This window comes from Schistosoma haematobium, chromosome 7 (genome assembly GCF_000699445.3).
Source record: "Schistosoma haematobium chromosome 7, whole genome shotgun sequence".
Taxonomy (NCBI): Eukaryota; Metazoa; Platyhelminthes; class Trematoda; order Strigeidida; family Schistosomatidae; genus Schistosoma; species Schistosoma haematobium.
This window is the reverse complement of record NC_067202.1, coordinates 11,124,041-11,149,655: the sequence shown is the minus strand read 5'-3', so window position 1 is coordinate 11,149,655 and position 25,615 is coordinate 11,124,041. Positions and strand designations below refer to the sequence as shown.

General features: G+C 36.8%; 1 protein-coding gene across 3 annotated transcripts; it reads right to left on the bottom strand.

The window, feature by feature from the left end:
- Positions 1-271: 271 nt before the first annotated feature.
- ALKBH1_1 (Nucleic acid dioxygenase alkbh1) lies at positions 272-8,642 on the bottom strand. 3 transcript variants are annotated; one of them, XM_051217986.1, is made up of 7 exons: positions 7,843-8,639; positions 7,594-7,787; positions 7,494-7,560; positions 7,328-7,456; positions 7,218-7,294; positions 2,327-2,574; positions 272-742 (listed from the first exon to the last, which is right to left on the bottom strand). In XM_051217986.1, the coding sequence occupies exons 2-7, from the start codon at positions 7,714-7,716 to the stop codon at positions 367-369; spliced, it is 1,020 nt and encodes a 339-aa protein (XP_051064421.1). In that variant the 5' UTR covers positions 7,717-7,787; positions 7,843-8,639; the 3' UTR covers positions 272-366. The 3 variants fall into 3 exon arrangements, with proteins under 3 accessions (XP_051064421.1, XP_051064420.1, XP_051064419.1); XM_051217985.1 differs by having other exon boundaries at positions 2,327-2,671; positions 7,494-7,553; positions 7,594-8,639; XM_051217984.1 differs by having other exon boundaries at positions 7,218-7,553; positions 7,594-8,642.
- Positions 8,643-25,615: the final 16,973 nt, after the last annotated feature.

Sequence of the window (25,615 nt, the reverse complement as noted above, 5' to 3'; positions counted from 1 at the left end):
ATATTTTTATGCTGTATATATGCGTTTAAGTTGTGCTTGTTGTTCGGGCTTCTGACTGCTTGTGGAATACATTCCCCTCTTCTGAACCTGGACTCCTCTCTTTAGTTAGCGAGACTGGGATGCATCGGAATAGTTAACTTATTTGGTCGTTGTGAAACTGAGTCTTCGTCCCGTTCGCAGATTAGGTGAACTCGTAATCTCTTGAAACACAGCATAAAATAAATAACGTGATACAGAATCGCTAGACTAGATTTAAGAAGTAGTTGACGCCTTTCGAAAGACAAGGTATTTATTGTAGTACTAAAAATGTATCGTATAGTAAAATTTACTGAATAATTGAAAAATAAAACAATATCAACATTCGCGTTATCTATGAACAGGCATTACTTGGCGTATATTCATATTTATACGTGTAGTCCTAATATATGTCAGACACTCTTGGCAATGTGTACACGCATCATCATTATGATCTTGCTTTAAAAATTTTTCACAAATATCATGACTAACACGAAGAGCTCCTTTCGACACAACCTCTGTATCATCATCGAAGAAAATTACTGGGACTGCATGACGAGCCAGACGACTTTTACCAGCCATTATTACTACATCACCATGACAAAGGTAAATCGGTAGTACGTGGTCATAGTCAGCTGCTCGGTTAAAACTCCCATGCAATGAAAGGTCGAATTCATGCTTGATGGCTTCTGATGTTTCTAGTAAGAATAATGCAGTGGGTCCAACGCTGAAAAAGGTAACAATAAACGTGATTATTCTTTGAAAGACAGATGTTTACAGAAGCAATCGTTCAGGTAGCTTCATAAGTATTTATATCAAACAACGATTATAAAAATGGATAACCCAGAAAGTCTTCTACACAACACTTAATTTTTAGATAAGAGCTTCAACTATGATCTGTGCTCTGACTGAATGAGAAATAATAATGCATCTAATGAGAATAAATAAGTAATATATTTGTAATATCCCAATGAGTAGAAAAATTAGATTTTCTACTCATTGGGATATTACAAATAGATTATTTATTTATAACAATATACCCGATGCTAAATTTATTGGAAATTATCAAGTCAAACCATGGTAATAATATCTATCTAATGAGAATGTTAGCAATCATAAAGATATGGCCGTTTTAATGGTGGTTTTTACCCAATGCTATGATGCGCCTCACTGCATATAACAATCGATAAGCAAACAACCAGCGGTAAAAAGGATCAACTTTGACACACATCTCATATTGAAGAATAAGTTATCAAAATATTGAACGGAGTGAAAGTTATTTTGGAACTATACTATCCCGGAATAATAGTGCGTTAATGGGCTTTTGGGATAAACAGATTTTCCCACGTAATCCTGTATTCAAAATTTGGCATCCTAAGAATGAGCAAATCTCCCAACTTAATTAGGGAGACTAAATGGATCTAGTAGTTTCCTACTTTCCTGGAACTAGAGATATGTACTGTTTAATACATGGTTAACAGTCTAAAGACTACGTACAGCTGGAACTTTTACGGTCCTATCTCTAACAGGACTCTATGTGAACACTGCTCGGTCTCGTGCTAGGAAAGGACAGTTGTTTAGTACTTCTTGATTGTCTAGCTAAAGTTCATCCATCTTGTAAACTAACTTTGAAAAATCAAACGTACTGTCAAGTTATCCAAGAGCAAGCGTATTGTTGACAGCTGATTAACAGTTCGAGTAAAGTTACAATGGTCTACGACACAAGGTGAAATTCACACAAGACGAACAAGCGAGAGGTATAATGAAACCTTAAGAAAAGTCGTTGGTATGATACACATGAATTTGAAACAAAGTCGACTGTAAATTTCCTTTTGGTATTGTCAGTATTTAGTTGTTAGCTTAATATATTCGCCTGTTGGTTAGTAGAACAGTTAGAACCGATTCGGTTAAAGTCAGTTGCCTGCAGCATGAAAGACATTTCAATTTGCTCAAGCACTAGTAAAATATTAACTTTACTGATCAATTTATAGTTTAGTTTGATGTCATTATTGTTTAACACAATCTTACTGGGGGAAACCATACAAATTATGCGTGAACACACTGACCTTCTCCCATTATCAAGGGATGATTTCAACACAACTTTTATTAATATGCACCAAAGATGTATGATTTCATTTTTTTTAAAATTTGTATCACCAAGTTGACAGAGCCGCTGTGGGGAAGGAGTTCGTCCTGCCTAATCTTAAAATATATTTCTGACAGTCTAATAGGAGCCAACAATCATATAGCACACGAAACACACCTATCCAATCTAAGATTGCTAAACATACTGAAGTACTTCTACACTTACCTAATCGAAACCAAAGGAGCTTCCTTATCTATTTCTGCATCATCAGAATGGAAGCCCATGGTTGTTTTTGTTCGATAATAGTTCACAATTGACGCTTCTGGAGTGTAATTTCGGCACTGTTCCAACAGACGAGATGAACTAGAAGAAATCTCTCCTTCTTCAATTAAATGCTTAAGGAAGTTGATAATGTTTACTGTAGTCCCATACAGCAACGATGGAAATTCACCAACTTTAGATTCATTGTAAATCTGAACATAGTATTGGGGAAATTTTTTAGCTGGTATAAAATACTGCTGTATTAAAAATGTCAAGATTCCAATCAAATTCCATGTTGGACAGTAAACTCTAAATATGAAAGAGTTAACTGTTTAAGCGACAACAATTAATATGATAATGTAGGGGAGTTGTTTTTAGAGGATATTTGGAAACAGATCGAAACTATGGTTTTAAAATGTTTCTAAAGAAGGAACGAATTGAGCGAAGAAATTTCTTTTCAATTAGTTTTTCATCATGGCTCTACACTAATATATACGTTTTACAATAATAATATAATACTCATCGAGTGGATACGTTACGTAATAATTACATAATGACATTTAAATTAACATTGATTAATTGGAAGAGAGAGGATTATTAATATTCAAAGTAATCAAGAAGTTGCTATGTTGCGTAATATAAGAAACAAAGAAGGAATAGAATTTTACCGGATGGTCAATAGGATAGTAGTTACGTAAGAATCAAGAGATGAATGTTGAGAAGTTATAAGGCTCAAAAGCGATAGAAACAAAATTACAAAATTTTTTTTTTTTTAATTAAAATAAAAATGGAAGAAGCATGAAAAATAGTTCTTCTGACGGAAATGTTATACTGAAGGCCAGGGTAGAGAAAGTGGTTGTACGAATTTCTTTTGGATGCAAAGGTCAGGTTTGTGAACATGGATTGCGATGGCTTCCGCAATGTGCAAAAGGCGCACTCGTAAACCATGTGGTAGATTTGATGGAATATTGTAGATAACCTTAAAAGCTTTATTCACTTCGACTTGATGACCTGTGTCAACCAAGTGAGAGAGAATAGAACTTTTAATCACTTTCACCTGTCCTTTGCTTAGCCATGTTGGATGATGTTCTGTAATGCGGTGACGGACCTGTCGAATTGTACGCCCTATGTAACTGGCTCCACAGGAGCAGTTGAAACGATAGATACACATAGATTTGGCGAATTCTAGCAGTCTGTCTTTAATGGATGTTCTTATTTTCGGGTGGTTGTAGAAGATGACATTTAATTTGGCAGCATTAAATGTTTTTTGTACCGCTCTTCTTAGTTACATAGGGCGTACAATTCGACAGGTCCGTCACCGCATTACAGAACATCATCCAACATGGCTAAGCAAAGGACAGGTGAAAGTGATTAAAAGTTCTATTCTCTCTCACTTGGTTGACACAGGTCATCAAGTCGAAGTGAATAAAGCTTTTAAGGTTATCTACAATATTCCATCAAATCTACCACATGGTTTACGAGTGCGCCTTTTGCACATTGCGGAAGCCATCGCAATCCATGTTCACAAACCTGACCTTTGCATCCAAAAGAAATTCGTACAACCACTTTCTCTACCCTGGCCTTCAGTATAACATTTCCGTCAGAAGAACTATTTTTCATGCTTCTTCCATTTTTATTTTAATTAAAAAAAAAAAATTTTGTAATTTTGTTTCTATCGCTTTTGAGCCTTATAACTTCTCAACATTCATCTCTTGATTCTTACGTAACTACTATCCTATTGACCATCCGGTAAAATTCTATTCCTTCTTTGTTTCTTATATTACGCAACATAGCAACTTCTTGATTACTTTGAATATTAATAATCCTCTCTCTTCCAATTAATCAATGTTAATTTAAATGTCATTATGTAATTATTACGTAACGTATCCACTCGATGAGTATTATATTATTATTGTAAAACGTATATATTAGTGTAGAGCCATGATGAAAAACTAATTGAAAAGAAATTTCTTCGCTCAATTCGTTCCTTCTTTATTTACCAAATGGCAAAATGGGAATTTTCACTATATTAAAATGTTTCTGTTAAATATGAATGACCATTTTTGATATGAAATTATTTAAATTTAAAGAACTTTAGGGTCTTCAATATAGCTGTTTTACCAAGTACAGGTTTATGTATTCGGCTTTATTTTACAAAGTTTGTGTGAGTTTGGTATGATTTAATTGACTCATTCACCAGGCGATTGGGTATGAGCCACACTCTGAGTGTAAAAGATAGTAATACTACCTGGTCACCCATGCCAAAGTAGGTGAAGCGAGGATCGTATGTGGGACTTAGTGGTTGAGTGTGGCGCATATGTATACGGTGCCTCCTTGCATCAATATTTATGTGTTCAGATAAATGGTTGAGAAACAACTGTTTTAGCCACTAGGTTATCGTTTCAAAAAATTCCGCAACATCCAGTGTATCCCTAGCCAATCGCCTGTGGGAGTGCTAGCCCTACATTGATTAACTTAAGTGACAGCTTGGGAAACAATATTTGTCTTCTCGACGTAGCATGCTTATCAACTCATAGCTGCAGAACATTTGGTTCTATACCTTGTCGTTACAAAACAACTTAACTTGCCCAGACACCATAGTGACAGGTTTCTTTCAAATGAAACAGGGTAAGTTACATAATACAAACAGTTTGTATTATTTTAATAACTAGACAATTAAAGCGCTACAGAAGTAGTATTACTGGGTCTTCTTCTAATCTAATTCTAATAACATCTGCAATGACTGAGTTGCAAAATCTCTAGGGACCTCTCAACCCTATCTCTGGAGACATGATGAGTTGGAAAATGCTAATAGAACCATGTTTGTTCTGTGGTGTCATTGCAAAAATGGACTGTTTTCAGTCAATCGCGATCAATCAGATATAATCACTTATATATTTTTTCAGCAATAACTTTGTCATGTAGTTCATTGCCTGGAGCTTTCAATTTACTACGTTTTTGTATCGTAAATATAAATAAATTTATATTCACGAAGGCCCACTAAAATCTTTAGAAAGATGACAGGAATATATAGACATATATGTTACTGCTCAAATTGAACTGTAAAATACTAATATTAGCTTATTAGATATTTAATTTAGAAGACAAATTTCAGGAAGTTTAAAACACTACTTCACAAATTGAAACCATTCACATTTTTTTAAAAGAGTAAAAATGAAGAACTTAAAAGAATTAGTTGCTTGAATTAGGTGATATTATAGACAAGCTGGACTACATAAAGAACTTTGGTAGTGTTGGGATTCGACTGAATAATATGTCGAATGACAGAAGACAAAGCAAACGGAAATGGGGATAATCAAACAAAAGTAAACAAAGAATAGTTTTGGAGGTTGTCAAGATAATCTGTGATTTTGTATAATCTGACGCCGGTTCGAGATGTCACAATTATAAATAGTAAGAATATGTAAGAAGCTCCAGATTATAAACATGAATTAGGTCAACAACCAATGGCTTCGTAGTTAAAATTAGACCAACTCATCCACCACGTAATTAATTATGATCTACAGACGAAGTATGATAGCTAACGATACTACCCGATTACTCGAACAGTGGTAGAAAGGGCGGAGTTTGAACCTGGGTCTTTGTGATCAAAATTTGAACGTCTTAACCATTAAGCAACCACTTTATAATATTTTACTTGGCCCAATATTACTTTACACAGAACAGCGGAGTTATTATTTATTTACTTAAAACGTTCTGGTACAATAAAGTAGCCAGAAAGTGCGCCACCAGGATGAAGTGACATTACGAAGAAATAGAGGGAATAAGAATACAATAAATAAATGAAAAAAAACAGCATTTGGTAAAATGTACTGTTTAGTTAAGATGACGGTTAAGTAATGCTTCCTCCAGATTAGGAAGTTCACCTCAATCTTATGAAAAACGTGGTGAAACTATAACATGATGGCCACTGGTACCTATGCTGGGTCATATTTGCTTATTTCTTAAGCAAAGGAGTTGCACGACCTCTGGTGACTAGACAGTGAAGTTGTCATGGATCAAGAGGAGCCTGTCTAGTGCAGTTATCTTTCATAATATGGCACCGTGTCATAAGCTGACAACGCCTAGGCTTTTTTCATTTAGCCCCAGCGTCCGAAAGCGATGCGCGATGTAGGAGCCTCAGGGAAGACACTCATGTAACACGACCAAGTCACCGAAGTCAGTGTTTCAAGATCAGACCTTTTACAGGCAGACTAAAATCATAACGGCCCTTAGGATAGTCTAGGTTAGTATATTTAACTATGACCTTTTCACTGACATGCTACCACCAGCACTAATATAACTAACCAAATATATGAGTTTTCAACTATTTTTAACGGATCACCACAAAGAGTAAGTGCGGACACAGGCTTCTGACAGTTTGCAAAATTCTTTTGCACTTAGAAAATATAAAGTATATGCCGACCGTATAACTAGCATATTATTGTACAGTGAGACAATGTCATCTGCGTACACAAGATCCCAAAGTCTTTCTCCAGGTGACAGGTCTACACTAAAACCATTGCGCGCTTCCCTAAGAGTTATTTTCAGAATATTATCGGTAGTAAAATTGAAAAGGAGTGATGCGATCTATCAACCCACCCTATATTAAATGTGGATTAAAATGTAGTGAGGTGGTTGGATACGTTCACTGTCTGAGTTATTTGGATACAGAGCCCTGAAGATGTTAATAAACTTTTTATGAACTTTCTTCTTCAGCAGACAATCTCAGAGAAAAGTCCTATTCAATGAATCGAAGACTAAACAAGAAATACTGTGAACATCTAACACTGTTTAGTATTTAAAAGCCGTATTTATCTTAAACGGATATGACAATGATAAAACAAAAACTTACTCTTTCGCCCCACTGATAGTGATAGCCTAAAGTTACCCAACGGAGTTTAGAATACCATGGATCAGTACAAGCAATCCCTATCGCATAAGTTTTGAAAATGAATAACATACGATTATTATGAGACACATTTGTGCTCAAATTACATTGAGCCGTCGGCGAGTGACACCATTCTGTCAGTGCAGCAAGCCATAAATCTTTAATTTCAATTGGACTGAAGAAGTTCTTTATTATGAAAAAATCTGTTTGATTACATAAATGTATATGGTATAAACCCACCTTCGGTTGGTATAGTCTGCACTGAACAATCTGAACGTGAATTCGGAAACCTAGTGAATACTGTTTCCTGTTACCGAGAATGATTCGACTATCTGAATACCTTGAAAGTTGAGTCAGTGTATCTCCGTATTTGTTCGCGAACATCATGTGTATAGTTTAAGTGTTTGTAAAATTTGAAGACATCCTTTAGATAGGAACTTTGGTCTTCGTCAGAATATGCCATATAAATAATAACTTTTAAACCGGATTCAGAAAGCGATCTAATGAAACATTTGTGAGATAAACAGACACGTACTAAGTAAAGATAACAAAATTAAAGTCAGCATATGGCGTGTTAAGCTTAACAAACCTAGTAGTTACTGAATGAAGAAAAATCTGGAAAGGCGTGAAATTTGTACAGAGATGACGCTTAAACACGGAGCATTCAGGTCCCACTTCATTATGGACTAGGATTTTATGATCGATTTTACAGAATGGCAAAAACTGAATATTTGTGAATTTACAGTGAATGTAAATGAATTTCCAACATTTTGCAGGGGTTTTCGACGACATAAGAAACATTCTGCAGACATTGATATAGTATGTAAGACAATATTAGCGCGAAAATGGTTCTAAAATTGAACTCTATAATTTATTACTGTCAACAATAACTGTATAAAATCTGCCACTAGCCTCTTTATTTGCACTTTGTAGAAGACGTCACTTATCTAATCCCACAGCAACTTTTCAACTCGAGTATCAAACTCTGCAATAAGTATGTACTACCTTAAAATTAGAAGCAGTTCATATTAGTCAATAAACCATGTGATAGTGGATTCTGAGAACCCGCTTAAACTATTAAACTATCAGACGTGATCAAGTATAATAAGATAGGACCGAATACGAGGAGGAGTACAGATGATTTTGATTGGCAAACCCACGATTCATGTTCCAACACTGAACTACAAACCTCTGTTGCAAATGATTTATGATGGCTAAAATCTTATAACTATAGTTAAATTAAATCCCGGGATTTAATTCTAGCAGGACAGATAAAAAGAATCAAACCGGTTGCATTAAACGGTGACCACTGGGTAATTGGAGGAAGTCTATGCAAATGATTGGGTATAAGCAGATAGTGGCTTAAAATGACCTCTTTTCTGTTTCAGCGACCTTGAACGGCCTGTTTCAAGGTGATCATCCCATATTTAGAACATTTCGGGTCTGTGGCGTTTTTGTAGACTAGCTTGGATTGGTAGTATATCTTTAGGGGACTTCTTTATTTCAGAAAACGCCGAATGACGCGTAGATAAGTGTGTAGTATCGGTCACTATATCAAGCCCACATAGCATATTCTAGCTTCCGGAGAGACCAATTTATTCATTCTTCTTGAGTCACATTTCGACCCTATCTATTACTCGCTTATCAGTCTTGACTTCTTTGCATAAGCGTATGTGTGTGCATTATTTACTCATCACATGGCTGTACTAATTTTTATCGGACTATACATATCGATTAACCCTTGGTTAAACCGAGTTGGCTAACACGTCTCCTCCGATCCGCTTCGCTTCTCTCCCTCCTATTCGCTTCTTTCGCTACATCTCTCTGACTGTCTGTCTTAATTAACGATTGCACCAAAATATACGTATTCAAGCCCTCATTCTTGTACTTAATTCCGTCATTTACCAGTGCGACTTAATTCAACAATTATATGTGTGGATTGACGACGTGTATGTTTCCATAACAATCTAAAACGATATAATTCAAGTCAGATATCACAGTCACTAAAGGTGTGTCGTATGTTTCTGTCTACCTTTCAGGTAAAGAAGACTACTTTGTTACACCTTTTAATTAAATACATATTATACCAGAATCACTTTGGGAGTGGTTTGTATGTAATATATATATTCTGAGTGAAAATATAAGTACAAGAACAGTAAATCATCCAGCAAAATATTTGAACTCACCTGGATTATTTTCGGAATTTGGATTATTCATTAGACTTAAGTGAATGAGTCCAGATAATTATTTGGCTGTCATTGTATGAACCATCTAAAATGACCTTATGATTGCAGAAAATGTATAGCTTAAATTCACCGTATGTTTCTGAAGTATTTTCTTCGTTGTTTGTCAATGGAACTCAAGAATGGGAAATTAGGCAAACAGTGGTCGGAAGGAAAGATATCACAGGATAATCCATAGCTTGGAACAGTGAAACGTTAAGCGAAGAAACAATATGAAGAATTAAATGAAGATGACCATTCAGTTCTTGCTCGCATCGCTAGCCAATGTCTATTTACGTTGTCGAAAGGCCATATTTGCTAGAGCTTGATGTTTTACCAAGCTTATTTCGCTGGAGCATGTAAATGCTACCAAAGCTTGTTAATAAACCGTCGTAGCTGCAGATGACCAGTTATTAGTATTGATTGAGCTAGTAAGTTTTGAGTACTAATCAGCATAACATTTCGATGATACGCGTGAGCATTAATCAGAGGACCAATAGATTAATGGGTTAACATGTGTAAATAATCGATCAAAAATAGTAAAATTGAAGATTAATAACTGGCTGTGTTTCTTAAGTCGGGCTTACCAATGTATAATTATGGTCTACTTCGTTATTAGTACTGCTCTAATAATAGACCTAATCCTAAAATTATAGGTTTGTTATGATATAACTGCCTAATCCATAAGATCTCACATGGGAATCACATTATTTTCTACACTGACTCATCCTATAGTACAATCACCATTATATGGTGAAGAACACACTTAGGCTGGAGATAGAACAATATATTTAGTATGAGTAAATACAAGTCATAGAGAATGACCGCGCCTACAAGGCTGAGCCATACCATCCGATTAATTGAATTAATTCCTCCTGCCTCTTCCATTGTTGGGTTTTTCTCCGCGTTAAGTGTTGTATATCTATTTTCCCAGTCGTCTCGTTTTCAGCTTTGAGGATTGTATGGTTAGGTCCCAATGCCATCATGAATGCACTCATTTATATATTGGTTGTACACCCATTTTGATCATTAATTGCGATGAATTCACAGATATGAAAAATACACAGGTTTATGGCAAACCATATGTTGCATATCATGCCATGTCGTTCATGTTAATTTAATACAATAATATCTTATCTTGAACAAACATCACACTCAAATAAATTAGTGTCATACCGTATAAAATATCACTCTGTAATACAAAACAACTACTGCTCTGAATAGTTATAGTATTAAATTAAATGAAGTAATGTTGAACGAAAGTCGTGATGAGTAAAATAATGTAGTTTTGTTTTTTCATCCCGTCATATCACAGAGAGCTCTCAGGGAAGCTGAATCATATAAACATATTTCAGGATAACGTGCAACCGAATGTACGTTTTACAGTGACAAAATTCTAATAAAATATTCAACAACTCCTTATTACTTCTTTTCATATTCTCAGCAACATGGAAACGTAGGCCTATATTGCCGAAGAAAGCAGAAGCCAAAGACGGTTTTTCGTGTTGTCATATATGGCAAGTTTACAGTGTATACTAAAACGGCCTGTAGTAATCAGTCACACTCATGTTACCTAAGGTTAGCAATATTTGAGTGGTGTGCAGCTTTGCGGATTTGTATGCACTAAATCTGTGCCATAAGGCGTAAAATACATCTGCTTACCAGCTAGGTTTTTACTGTCTAAGATAATTCATCAATGGTTTGTCAACACCTTCACTAGACGTGGAAATACGTAGACACATCTAGAGAGATAATTAAAAGTCATAAGAAGAGCAGTACATTCATTGTAATCTCTGAGATAGAAGTCACATTATTAATTCATGAACACTGGTTTACAATATTCTGGTTAACGTCTGTTAAGCAAAGACAGTAGATTCAGTTGTATTAGTATATTAAGCTTTCATAAAGAAATAACTTGCTTCATTATTCCACAAAATTCCTTTGTATAGGATAGGAACTGACCTAATGAGTATTAAGACAATATGTTTAAAGGTAAACATTACAACGTTGATATTAGAGAACCTCTAGCGTTTAGTACAGACATATTAGATGAACATGATTGTCTACTCATTCTCTTAAATGTCTTATTGGGTATGTAACTGCCAACTGCATTACTACAGTTCGATCTTTTATTGCCGTTGTAGTACAGTTTACAGATAATATAAATATCAATATCAATCTGATCAAATTAAAAAGAGATTTAGTTTTGATGTTAGCCAAATACTACTATTATTTCAGTCCGTTTGCGTCTCCTCAACCATATTTTACTTTGGTTATTTATCATTATCTTCCATAGAAGACGTCTAAACACGTGCCTATGTTTTAAAATAGAAGTTTGCATGCGATCACTAACACCAATGCTTATTTTTAGTGATTTCAGCAAACACCAAGGTAACATAAAAATTTGCAGAAACTCCTTTGGCTAGCTTTTATGCCATGTCATTCAAACGAAGAGCCAATATTATACTTGCCTATGATTACCATGTCCGCTAGTCTATGTAGTTAGCCACTGGCAGGATATGAGCCAGTTCTGTCGTGTCCACAACCCACGCCGGATGCTATCCCGTTCAGCCCTCTTCTGTCCTACTATGTTGCCAGTGTCATATCGGTTTGTGGCCTCTTTGTCACTGGTTGTGTTTCTTTTGGCCTCCAATATCTAAGATCTTTGTGTATAGATGGGATGAGCCGATCGACTTTTCGCTCTTGTTTCGATAAAGGTCTAGGGCTTTGGTAATGCTCAATGGGCTCCAGTCTAAACCCTCAACTGCACTAGTTTAAGTCAGTTTGGTAGTTATGTGTGGATTTGCATATCTTGTAATCTGATTGAGTGCATTTTTCTCATAACAACTGGAATTCTGGGTGACAGCAACTTTTATATGGAATGGGAACGTATTGAATACAAATATACCAGATTAGTATGATTATATGTTCATTTTGGCATAGTGTCTAACTGAGCATGTGAATGCCAAATGCAATATTACCATTCCACTTTTTAACTTGTGCTCAGCCACGTGATTAATTCAAATGTTCGATACGTGGTTCTTGCCAATATTATTTTGTCTGGTCGTCTGTCTGTTCATCCATTGATCGTGTTTTGTTGTTATATTGATCTGTAAAACTTGAAAAACTAATTGACAGTCTGTATAATTTGTATACATTTCAATACGATGAAGAATAGATCAGTCCAATGCAGTTCATGATTTATTTCACCCAAACACAATTTCCGGACATTCCATGACCAATTTCATTTATATTCCAATACAATTGCTGGTGATTCTAAAGTCCGTTGTCAATATAAATCTAACTTAATTACAGAGAGGATTAATTCTGGCGTCAATCCAATACTACTACTATTATACTCCAGTTGTGCCCACCCAATGTGATCATAATTTCTTTGTTCATTGGTACTGTAAATGCTAGTGAATTCAATTACCAAAATGTATATTCAAGAATATTTGTATTCGTGTCCTTATTTAATTCATCTGTCCTTGGCCGTCGATTACGAAGATAACGAATATCACAAACAATGTAGGAGACAATGTGGTCTGCGTATTGTCTTGGAGAAGGTCAGTAATGGTGAACGCTTGAACAGTTAATCGATATGGCGTTGCCCAGTCATGCAGGAATGGTCATTCTATGTAACCTCTTACTTCTTGTTTCCAATATGGTGTTCTATACCCAGCCGAAATGTGTTCTTTCGAAGTGCTGAATATCACTGCTGTATGACACGACAGGACGAGTCAGTGTAGACCATAGTGTGAGTTCCACGTAGGAAACATCTACAACTTTGGGAACAGGATTATTTCTACAGTAGAAAAGACAAATGTACCAATATCGAACTAGCCCACAAAGTTACAGTAGCACAAAACAGCGCCAACACTACTTTAATGCGCATCCCTCCCTGTCTATTTCTCACGTGCTTACTGCCTTCACATGCAGTTGACCGAATTATAATTAGTTTCTTCTTATTGCACATAGCTCTATTTGTGAATATTATATTCTTGCACTTTTCACCATACTAAGACAAACATTTGTCGGTCATTATATCCTTCTAAATACTTGCACCCATAATTTATATTGTAGTCAGTTAATGAATCATATTGACTTTTACACAATCCATAATTTGTAATCGCCTGATAAGCTTGTAAAATAGTACTAATAGAAATTGTGGTTTACATAGGCATAGGAGATATAGAGCTCCGTGTAGACATGATGATGAGAAGTATCCAAATCAATGTACTGACCAAGAATTCCCGAGATAGTGCAATTTAAGGAAAGTAGAACTAGATGATCTCAACTGGACGTATGATATCTGGTACTCGTAATAAGCTTGCAATCAGCCGATCAATCACTGGTTAGTGCGAATGTCACAACCGGCACAACCTAGATGGGAATCTAGATTTCTGCAATCTGTTGTACGTTTTCTTAGATTCACCATGTGCCCGTCTGGTTGCGTGTCGAGTAGGGACTCTTTAGATTCTAGAGTGTACCCAATAGTATTAAAAATAATTACAGAAACTGGAAATGACTCACCTGGGCTCTTGTAATTCATTCAGTTTTTGTGACTGGTTTTCATACGAATCACAGATTTATTAACCACTTTTTGCCGAACTTTTGTAGATAGTGGCAAATCAGTATGTAAAATCGCGAGACTGTGAAGATCCCTTATTTGGACGAGTGTTTTTTGTTCAAGCAATTTCATCATTGTTTCTTTTGCATTCGGTCTGGCAATTCCGTACTATCCTCTCCAAGTCTTTGAATTTTGTAGCAGTAAAAGAGTTGATGTTTGTTCTCAAGGTCTTGACATTTCATGCTTGCACATGAGAGTGAAGGGACTTTGGAGTCATGTGTAAGTTTCCACACTTAGATTCCGTATTTAGGAAGTTATCAGGCACTTCATTGGAACCATTTCTAGTGATCAATAAGAAAATCCGACCCTGAAACATTTCTGAATTTTCTAGATCTAGTATAGACAGTCCACAGTCAGTGATGAGAAATTCACAATTTATAATTAAGCGCTAAAAACAGTATTGTGATATACAGCTGGCTAGCTTCCTTTTTTTATCGAAGCTATTGGAGCCCTTTTCATGTTTTTGTATTATTATTTTTTTAGGTATCCTAGGGTCTTGAGTAGGCTTCGTATATTAGTGAATTGTCTAGTTTGCTTGCAATAAGATTACTGGGTAGGAAGTGGAACCAATTCAGCGTTCTTAACAAGATTTAATGAGTTAGTTTCCATGATAAATCCTCCCACTAAACCATAAAGAGCCGTAGTTAAACAAAATGTTCTGCCCTACAGACATGGGTGGATTGAAATTATCTCCCCACCAGGATCAGGCACAAAGGAAAGTTGGACTAAGAACTCGGAAAATCCTGCATAGGTAGGCTACCTGTCCATTCGCGTAAAGCTCATACGGACGAACAGGACGGAGAAGCTCATGTATTTCAAATTGAAAGCAAAAACTGCTCATACATGAACGCCGCGATTATACCAAATAAACTGGATGAGCTACGTGAACTCAGTAATGCTAATAATGCTCATCTGATAAGAATCTCTGAAACTTGGATATCTTCTTAGTCTAAGGACCAGGAGCTAGCAATACCTGGATCGTCTTTGTTTCTCAATGACAGAACAACAGTAATTGGGGTGGAGTTCTGGAATTATTAGTACTGCTCCAATAATAGACTTAATCCTAAAGTAGTAGATTTGTCATGATGTAACTGCCTAATCTATAAGACCACTAGACAGATATATTCGTTTTTGAATATGAAGGGAAGTACTCGTAATAAATAAGGATGGTGTACGATTATTAGTATCACCCTAATTATCGGGATCCGAATTATAAAGTTTAATGTTAATTGTGGTGAAATGAACAATAGTCTTACAAACTGATTAAATGTGTCGGATTGACCACATTCAAAGCATTCGTCATGACTTAATGCACATGAATTGTATGAATGAAGTTCACAACATAACAAGCGTTTGCCGAACTTGTGCTCGTCTTTTTTCAGCTTTGTAACTCTTCAATGAATCGTTTCTCATGTGTTCACGAGAACGGAGATCATATATCACCCAACATCTACTCTTATAACCTGGAGTATGAGAAGAATTAAGACACCTAAGTAGTATAAATGAATCCATAATATCCTGAAAGTCAGATTCATTTACTATCTCATAGTTATTGGATGTAGTTCTTACATCTTGGAAGAACATTTTGGCATTTGTATAGGCTCACTTCCAGATTTGGCATGTTACTTCCTGCAATTAATTGATCACAAGGCTGAACATGGGGATGACCATCAAAATTACACTTATCGGCTTGTTTCTGCAGTTCGAGAACAAACTATCTAACGTTTTGGAAATTCTGATGAGTTATCCTAAGAAAGTTTGTGCTCTTTCACAACACTCAATTTCGTACACACTTCATGACTTACTGTTAGCTCCTTGAGAGTTGCATGGGGAAGCTAGATAAGTTCGTTTGGAAGTACCAAATTTTTAGTAAGCTGTAGGAGTCCTTTCCTATGAACGTGAGGGGGTAAAATACAATTTTACCATCCTCAACATCTTCCCTGGTCATACTCCACATTTCAAACCTTTCCATGCAATCCACAAAAGCATCAGAATTCAAATGTGCATCTAAATTTTCATTCATAGCCTCCATCGCGACGCCAATATGGTAATTAAAAGTATTCGAATTATTGTGCTAACTAAGAACTCACGAAATAGTACAATTTAAATCAAGAAGCAGGTGAGCACAAACGAACGTATCATATTTGCAATTCGTATTAACCGCGCAATCAATCGTCCGATCGTCAGGTAGCCCATATATCACAACAGGACAATATTCTACCCAACAATCACCTTGAAATAGCCTGACATCACAGAAGAAGGGAAATTGAGGTTCCTTACTCATTTACGCCTGTTACTCCCAATAGAGCATAGGCCACCGACCAGCATTCTCCAACCCACTCTGTCCTGGGCCTTCTTTTCTAGTTCCATCCAATTCTTGTTCATTTTTCTCATGTCTATTTCCATTTCCCGGCGTAATGTGTTCTTTGGTCTTCCTCTTTTCCTTTGGCCTTGAGGATTCCATGTGAGGGCTTGTCTTGTGACGCAGTTGGGTGCCTTCCTCAATGTGTGTCCTATCCACTTCCAGCGCTTCTTCCTGATTTCTTCCTCCGCTGGGATCTGGCTTGTTCTCTCCCACACTACGTTGTTGCTAATAGTGTCCGGCCAATGGATCTGAAGTATTTTGTGTAGACAACTGTTAATAAACACCTGTATTTTCTGGATGATGACTTTCGTAGTTCTCCAGGTTTCTTCCCCATAAAGTAGAACTGTCTTGACATTTGTATTGAAAATCCTGACCTTGGTGTTGGTTGACAGTTGCTTTGAGTTCCAGATGTTCCTCAGTTGTAAATACGCTGCTCTTGCTTTGCCGATCCGCGCCTTCACATCTGCATCAGATCCACCATGTTCATCAATGATGCTGCCCAAATGTGTAAAGGTTTTTACATCTTCCAAATCGTCTCCGTCAATTTTGATTGGATTGGTGCATGCTGTGTTGTATCGGAGAATCTTGCTTTTCCCTTTGTGTATATTGAGACTTACTGCTGCTGAGGCTGCTGCTACACTGTTCGTCTTCTCCTGTATTCGTTGTTGCGTGTGCGATAGAAGAGCCAGATCATCTGCGAAGTCTAGATCGTCTAACTGCATCCTAGATGTCGATTGTATCCCGTGTTTCCCTTCAGATGTTGACGTCTTCATGATCCAGTCGATCACCAGGAGAAAGAGAAAGGGTGAGAGTAAGCAGCCTTGCCTAACACCAGTCTTCACTTCGAACGACTTTGTCACCTGTCCTCCATGCACAATTTTGCAGTTTGATCCATCATAGGAATTCTGTATGATATTAGCGATTTTCTGAGGCACGCCATAGTGTCGAAGAAGCTTCCGTAGTGTTGTTCTGTCCATCCTATCAAATGCCTTCTCGTAGTCAATGAAGATGTAGAGTGATGAATTCTATCCAATTGATTGTTCCACAATGATTCGTAGAGTTGCGATTTGGTCTGTACACGATCTATCCTTACGGAATCCTGCCTGTTGGTCACGAAGTTGGGCGGAGTCCTTCATCCTGTTTAACAGTATCCTGTTGAAGACGTTTCCCGGTATTGAGAGAAGAGTGATGCCCCTGTAGTTATCACAGTTGCTGAGATCGCCTTTCTTCGGTATTTTGATCAGAAGTCCTTCTTTCCAGTCTGTTGGTACTTGTTCTTCATCCCAAATCTTATTGAAGAGAGTGTGGAGTATCTTTGCAGTTACCGCTGCTTCTGCTTTTAGTGCCTCTGCTGGGATGTTGTCCGGTCCTGCTGCTTTGCCACTCTTGATTTGCCTGATGGCCATGCTTATCTCTTCAATTGTTGGTGGGCCAACATCGATTGTGAGGTCCGTGGGTGCTGCTTCGATGTTGGGTGGGTTCAGTGAGGCTGGTCGATTCAAGAGTTCATTGAAGTGTTCTACCCACCTGTTTTGTTGCTCTTCAATGTTGGTGATTACCTCACCTTCCTTACTTCTCAATGGTCGTTCTGGTTTGCGGCGATTTCCAGAGAGTTTCTTTGTTATGTCATACAGTTGTCTCATGTTTCCTTCACTTGCAGCCTTTTCCGCCGTCGTTGCTAAATCTTCCACATATTTACGTTTGTCGGTTCTGATACTCCTCTTCACCTGTTTGTTTACTTCTGTGTATTCAGCTTGTGCCTTGGCTTTTTCTGCTCTTGTTCGGCTGGTATTGATTGCTGCCTTCTTGTTCCTCCTTTCTTGAATCTTATCCAGTGTATCAACAGTGATCCATTCCTTGTGACGGTGCTTCTTGTGGCCCAGAACCTCATGACATATTGAAGTAATTACCTCCTTTATCTCTTTCCAGTTGCTCTCCATAGTAGTTCCTTCTCCATTGAGTAGATCATGAAAGGCCTGGAACTTATTACTGAGGACTATCTTGAATTTGTTGAGTTTGTCAGTATCCTGAAGAAAGGCCGTATTGAACTTTTGATGTTGTCCGCCCCGTTGTGCAGTGCTTCTTGAGATTCAATTTCATCTTGGCGATCGGCAATTGATGGTCTGATGCTATATCAGCTCCTCTCTTGGTTCTCACGTCTTCCAACGTCCTCCTGAACTTTTTGTTGATGCAGATGTGGTCGATTTGGTTTTGTGTAGTGTGATCCGGTGAAGTCCATGTGGTTTTGTGTATGTGTTTATGTGCGAATATGGTGCCGCCTATGACCAGTTTATTGAAGGTGTAGAATTATGGCCTACTATGATATTAGTACTGCTCTAATAATAGACCTAATCCTAAATTTGCAGATTTGTTATGATATAACTGCCTAATCTATAAGATCTTACGTGGAAGTCTTACTATCGACCACACCAACTCACTGTATCGTATCAATTACCAATACATGATGTGGAACAAGGTTAGGTTAGAGAAAGAACAATATATTTAATATGAATAGAAGATATGAGGTAACATTCAGCAGAGACCACGCCTTCATGGTCGAGCCATGCCACTCGATCAACTCCAGTCCATTCAATTCATTGTTCGCGCCTTCTCCAATCGTTAGGTATTTCTCCGCGTTAAATATTGAATATCTATTTTCTGAGTAGTCTCGTGTTCAGCTTTGTGGATTGTGCGGTTATTGTCCGATGCCACTACACTACTCTCCCACCAGAATCAACGTGATGTTGGTTCGATACCGAATTGGATGGGATTGTCGTGCGCCGAAGTTTACCTAACTAGGAAGAGTCCCCCGGGGTAATGATAAGCTGAAAGGTAAATCGAAAAGAAGGCGGCAGCATCTGGTCGGGAAATACATGTAATAATTTTAAAATATCTGCCTTCATGCTTAACACGCTTAAAATGAAAATTTGGGTGAAGATTATTTGAGCTATAAAAAATGGGATTACAATAATAATAAAACGTTGCGTGTTAATAGCCGTTGGTTAATAACTTAACGTATAGGTAGTAAGTATTTTGTGTTTAGAAATATTAAAGTAATGAATATTGTAGAAATGTTGATATTGGTATTAGTTTTGGTTTAAATTATGAAATCAATTTACAATAAGCCGGTATGTTGTCCATATTAGTTGACTTCCTATTGCATATGTATTAGTAGGCTAACTGAATGAACAAAAATATTACTGTGGAGAAGAATTCCAACTAGTGTTCCAGTTAGTTTGATACGGTTTATTTAATTACGGGGAGATTTTCTCAACCTCATTTTTACTTGGCCGTGATAGAATTTAGTATACTACTAATAAACATGAATGGTGGTCAAAACAAAATTTAAATACGTTAGTGATAATTATATGAATTTTGGACAGATAGCTAGGAACAAATCGTTAAACATGAGTGTATTCGTAAGAGACATGCTCTATACTCAATGTTCTGATCTGCGGCAGACCATTTACTTATATTTATACTTGCCGGCTGATTGGACATACAAGTTAGTTGCAAGTACGCGGTTTATCATAAAGCGGAATACGACTTAATTGAGATAGTGGTTATAGGTTATTGAAATCAGTTAAGCTCATGAGTCATATTACTAAGTGATTTGTTGCTGTAAGATGTATTTGGCTAAATAAGATCTTACAAGATGATTAATAATGAGTGATGCTCATGTGACTATCAGGTAGAACATAAGTTGTAACCAAGGGGAGGACACTCCCAACTTATGTCTACGATAATGGCTTGAACCTTAGTCAGTGTTGGGGTAAATTCGACATTGATGTTTTCAGTTTGCAGGAGAGTTGCTCGACTGCTTATACTGATTATTTGCATGCATGACTGTGTCGTTAAACCACCAATTAGACTGACAAGGTTTTGAGATATTTACTGAATGAGCAACTGATAGAGAAACATACTGTAATCATCTGTAGTGAATGAAGATAAAAGAAAAACAGCACTAGTGATAATTATAAGTCAATTTGCTGACCGATTTTGTTAATAGTTTCATTAATATTATCAATCATATTACGTGATTGTCAAGTCATGACAATGCTTTATGACGATATCCTGAAACTACTATGTTTAACTAGTTATAGTGTTGAATGAGGATTAGCCAGTGGAAAAATAGGTATTTTTGCTTTAGGTGATTCAAAATTATCGGAAATTTAAAATGTTATAGAATCCGAGACGCCTAATTATATTATAATTTTCAATTCAGAAATATTCGTTTAGTGGTGATTTTAGTAGGCTACGGAGTTTTGATTTTAAACGTTTGTTTAGTCAACAGCTACCTGGGGATTTAGTTATTTGACTAATGCCGTTGATAGTACCTAAATTTGTAACCTAATTATCTAAACTATGTCTGCATTTTAGGCTGCTAATATGACAAATCAATTCATAAACCCAAATACGATTAGCAACAACGACTATGATGGGTTTATTGATAAATGTTAAAGGCGATTCAGATGATTCCTAAATTTAGAAGGCATGAAGATATAGTGCAACGCATGTACGGGCCAGGTTAACATGCAGGTTGTTGACGTATATGACAATTTGAAAATAATGAACATGATCAGAAAGATAACTTTAAAGTTAAGACTGCTTGTGAAACTTCAAGCAGGAATATGACGCGTTATAAACATTCCATAAGAAGTTACTGCATTTAGCCTAGGGACATTTACAAATATATGGCAAAAGCAACTAGAAAACATATACATGTTAAGTACAAAAAATCATTAAGTAAAATAGTTGAACTCGCTTGGGTTATTTTTGAAAAATTAGATTATTCAGTAGACGACATATATAACGCCATTCGTGAGGAGTAGTAGTGATCCAAAAGTATCCAGAATAAAACATGCAGTATGGCAATTAATTCCAGGGTGCTTGATGCTGTTGAGGTTTTTGCCACTCGCTCGGATCAGAACAATCGGAAGAATCCAGATAATTGTGTGGTCGCCATTGAACGTGCCATCTAAAATGACCTTATGATTGCAGAAAACTTATAGCTGAAACTCACCGTATGTTTTTGGAGAAGTGTCATCCTTGTTGTTGCTTAATTTGAAACAGGCTGAGGTATTAAGTGAGGGAACACTGAGAATTAGATCCAGATAACTATTTAGTCCTTGATTGCATTGTTAGTCAATGTATATTTACGTTATTTACAGGTCATATTTGCTAGAGCTTGATGTTGAAACAAGTCTATGTCGCTGAAGCATGTAAATGCTATTGAAGCTTGTTAACAAAACATCAAAACTAATTAGTTAATATTGATGACCAGTTTTTATTATCGTTTGAGCTAGTATGTCATGAGGACTATTCAATATAACATTACAATAATGCATGTGAGCATTAATCAGAGGACTATTAGAATACTGGGTTAACATAAATATAAAGCGATCGAGAAAGTTAAAGTGGAATTAAGGATTAACAAATAATAGGTTGCGTTTCTTTAGTTGGGCTCACCAATGTAGAATTATGGTCTACTATGATATTAGTACTGCTCTAATAATAGACCTAATCCTAAATTTGTAGATTTGTTATGATATAACTGCCTAATCTATAAGATCTTACGTGGAAGTCACACTATCGACCACACCAACTCACTGTATCGTATCAATTACCAATACATGATGTGGAACAAGGTTAGGTTAGAGAAAGAACAATATATTTAATATGAATAGAAGATATGAGGTAACATTCAGCAGAGACCACGCCTTCATGGTCGAGCCATGCCACTCGATCAACTCCAGTCCATTCAATTCATTGTTCGCGCCTTCTCCAATCGTTAGGTATTTCTCCGCGTTAAATAATGAATATCTATTTTCTGAGTAGTCTCGTGTTCAGCTTTGTGGATTGTGTGGTTATGGCCTAATGCCACTAAAAAGGCACATAGGTTTGCAAATCTCTCACCATTTTCGTTCCTTTCTCCCAGTCCGTGTCGTCCCACAATGTCTTCATATCCAATGTTGTCCGTTCCAACCTTGGCATTTAGGTCTCCCATCGGAATGATCAAGTCCTTTGTTGGGCACTTCTCGTCGATTGACTGCAGTCTATTGTAGAATCGATCCTTAACGTCTTCATTGTAGTCGTTGGTAGGCGCATAGCATTGGATGATGTTCATTGAAATGCCCTCTTTCTTTGTTTTGAAGGAGGCTTTGATAGTCCTCATCTTATAAGTGCATGTTGTGCTTGTTTGGATAGCATCAATGCAACTCCTTGTGTATGTGGGACATTTTCTTCTTGATGGCTGGAGAAAAATAGAAGTTCCCCTGAAGCTAGTCGTTGTTATCCAACCTGCGTCTAATATGTTTCACTGATTCCAAGCACCTCCAGGTTGTATCTCTTTATTTCTGCAGCAATTTGGAAGACTCCCGGTATCCCACGTTGTGCGAGTATTCTGTGTATCTAAATAAATGATTGCTCTGGTTGTCAGAAGGGGCTTCAGCCTCGTGACTTCCGAGGGAACTCAGCTTTCACTATGAAGCGTCATAACTCTTCTAAATGAAAACCATCTGACTCCCAGGACAGATTTTAAATGGTTCGGATATTTTTTCTGGTTTTTTGTGGAGTTAGTTTTTTACGGGATGGGGTCGCTAACCCCATGCCCAACCCTCCTCCTTTATCCGGGCTTGAGACCTGGAGTAGCCCCTGGAGAGGCTACAGGCAGAGTTAAATTGAGGTTACTGACCAACATGCATGGATAGTGAGGTCAATGACTTCAATCCACCCATTTTTTTTGGGACAGAACATGTGTGTGCTCCAGGCTCTTTACGATTAAAGAGTGGAAAGCTAGTTAGTGATACTGGGGTTGTTCTCTTTTGCTCTCTGCTCGGACTCATGTTTCCAGTCTTATGTTGGCTTTACTGTTCCGCTAAAATGACCTGTAACGTGCGAAGCGTTATATTTTTATGGCATGTTAATCACCACGTGATAAGATCACTGATTAAAACATCGACCTACTGATCAGAACAATGACACATATGCCAGTACGAACAGCCTAGAGTCAATTTTGAGTTCTTATATAGAACTATGGTCTAGGTTAGTTACTAGTAATGCTCTAATAATTGGCCCAATACCAAAATTGCAGATTTGTCATAATATAGTTGCTTAATCTATATTATCTTACGTGGGAGTCACATTATTGTCTACACTGACTCATCGTATGGTAACAATTAATAACATAATGCTTGGAGTTTCGCAAGAACACATTTATGCCAAGAATAGAATAATATATATTTAATGCGAGTAAAGACAAGTTACACAGAATGATCACGTCCGTAAGGCTGAGCCATGCCGTCTGATTGAATGAATATTCCCGCGTTCACTATTGTTGGTTTTCTCTTCGTGTTAAGGGTCGAATATTTGTTTTCCCGGTTATCTCATGTTCAGTTTTGAGGATTGTGTGGTTATGACTGATACCACTACGCGTACTGGTCCTTGGAAATAGTAGCTTCTCTCCTAACACTGCCGGTTCAGTCCAGAAGACCAATATTAGCTCCCGCCATATGAATCATGTATTTCAGACATACGTGGTTTATATACAAGCAAATCATACAGCATCATACCATAAAATAGAAAATAACAACTACGCAAGATCAAGTCAAAAAGTGGCCGTGATTGTGAGAGGCTGTAACTAATAAATTGAGAATAACTTAAGAATAACAAATCGTATAATAATAGTCAATAATTAAAAAGGCCTATGATAAAAGGAATATAAATACTCATGATCCGTTGTAAGTAACAGGCGTAAGTAAAAGCAAAGTATGATCTAGTTACTTAACAATTATCCAATAGGAATATATGTATTAATAGTCCACCAATAATTTCTAGTGGCTACCGTTCATTTATTCTTTGGTAGGATTTAACACTAAGATAAGCTTTAGCATTACGTAGACGCTTTAACTACAATTCATGGCAGCTGATATGAGTTTTATCCACTAGTTACCGTACTTAGCAGCACTACAATTTATAATACGCGAATGTCAAGTTCGGCCTAGGCGTGAGCTCATTCATGTCACAGCCTATATGCGTTGTTGTTTTGAAACAGATCACAACAACTGTGAACTCAGATTTATTCGTAAACCTGTTGATTAACTTTTGATATATCTGTATGAATGTTCCGCCATTTCTTTCCGATTTTATTTATTTACAAACGTTGTTTTGGCAGCATCTTATCTGAAAACCCATATTATTTATTGACCATGCCTATAAAACGGGCGTGTACCTTCTACTTCCGAAATGTATTATAATCTTACTTTGTTTTAAGTGTGATAGAACAAATCTTTCCTGATTTTTCATGGTTAGTCATCACGTTGTTTTCGTTGGTTCCAGTACCAAACCTTGCCACTTGAGGTAAGATATTATCTATGTCTACTAGCTTTGTTTCTCATATTGTCTTAGTTCATGAAAGCCACCAACGTCCCAAACATACTACTTAGGAGCCTCTGTTCTCTTCAAGCTTTCTTAGGTGTGTGATTCAACTTTATGAGGAGCATTATTCAGGTTGTTTGTGAGATGCAATAGTGATAGGATAATTTATATAATCCTTGTAGTTATAGTTAAGTAACCCAAACGAGCATATTGTCAAGATATTGTACTGTATCTTAGAAGTATCTGTACCTTCAAATGATGCACAAACAGTAGAGGGCAGTTCATCCCGCCAATCGGATTACAGGATATGATAGTCATAAAAATAACGGAACATTTCTGATTAAAATTATTCTTTTTCTAACATTTCAGAACGGCACTATAACTTTTCACACACTGATTAAAAAATGATCAGCTTGCAGAGAGCTGCCAACAATCGGAACGGCTCGAGCAAAACATTTCTCTCGGATGTATTCAAAAGGAAGTGGGGCAAATGAAGAGATTCGGTGCGAAACTAATAATATCTGCTGTCAGCCAATCATTAGTCTTTATAACTATCAAACTATAAATTTGAAAATATGTGTTGCATTATATCTCGCCTTCAGATATTATTTTAGTATACTCTCACGATAGCATCTGACACTATTCAGGGGGTCATATTTGTTCTGTTAACTATATATGATTTTAATACGACACTGTGTTGTGAAAAGAATCAAACAGGTGGACAGATTCGGGCAGGTTACTAGATAATAGTAAAGCCTGGTAACTGGTG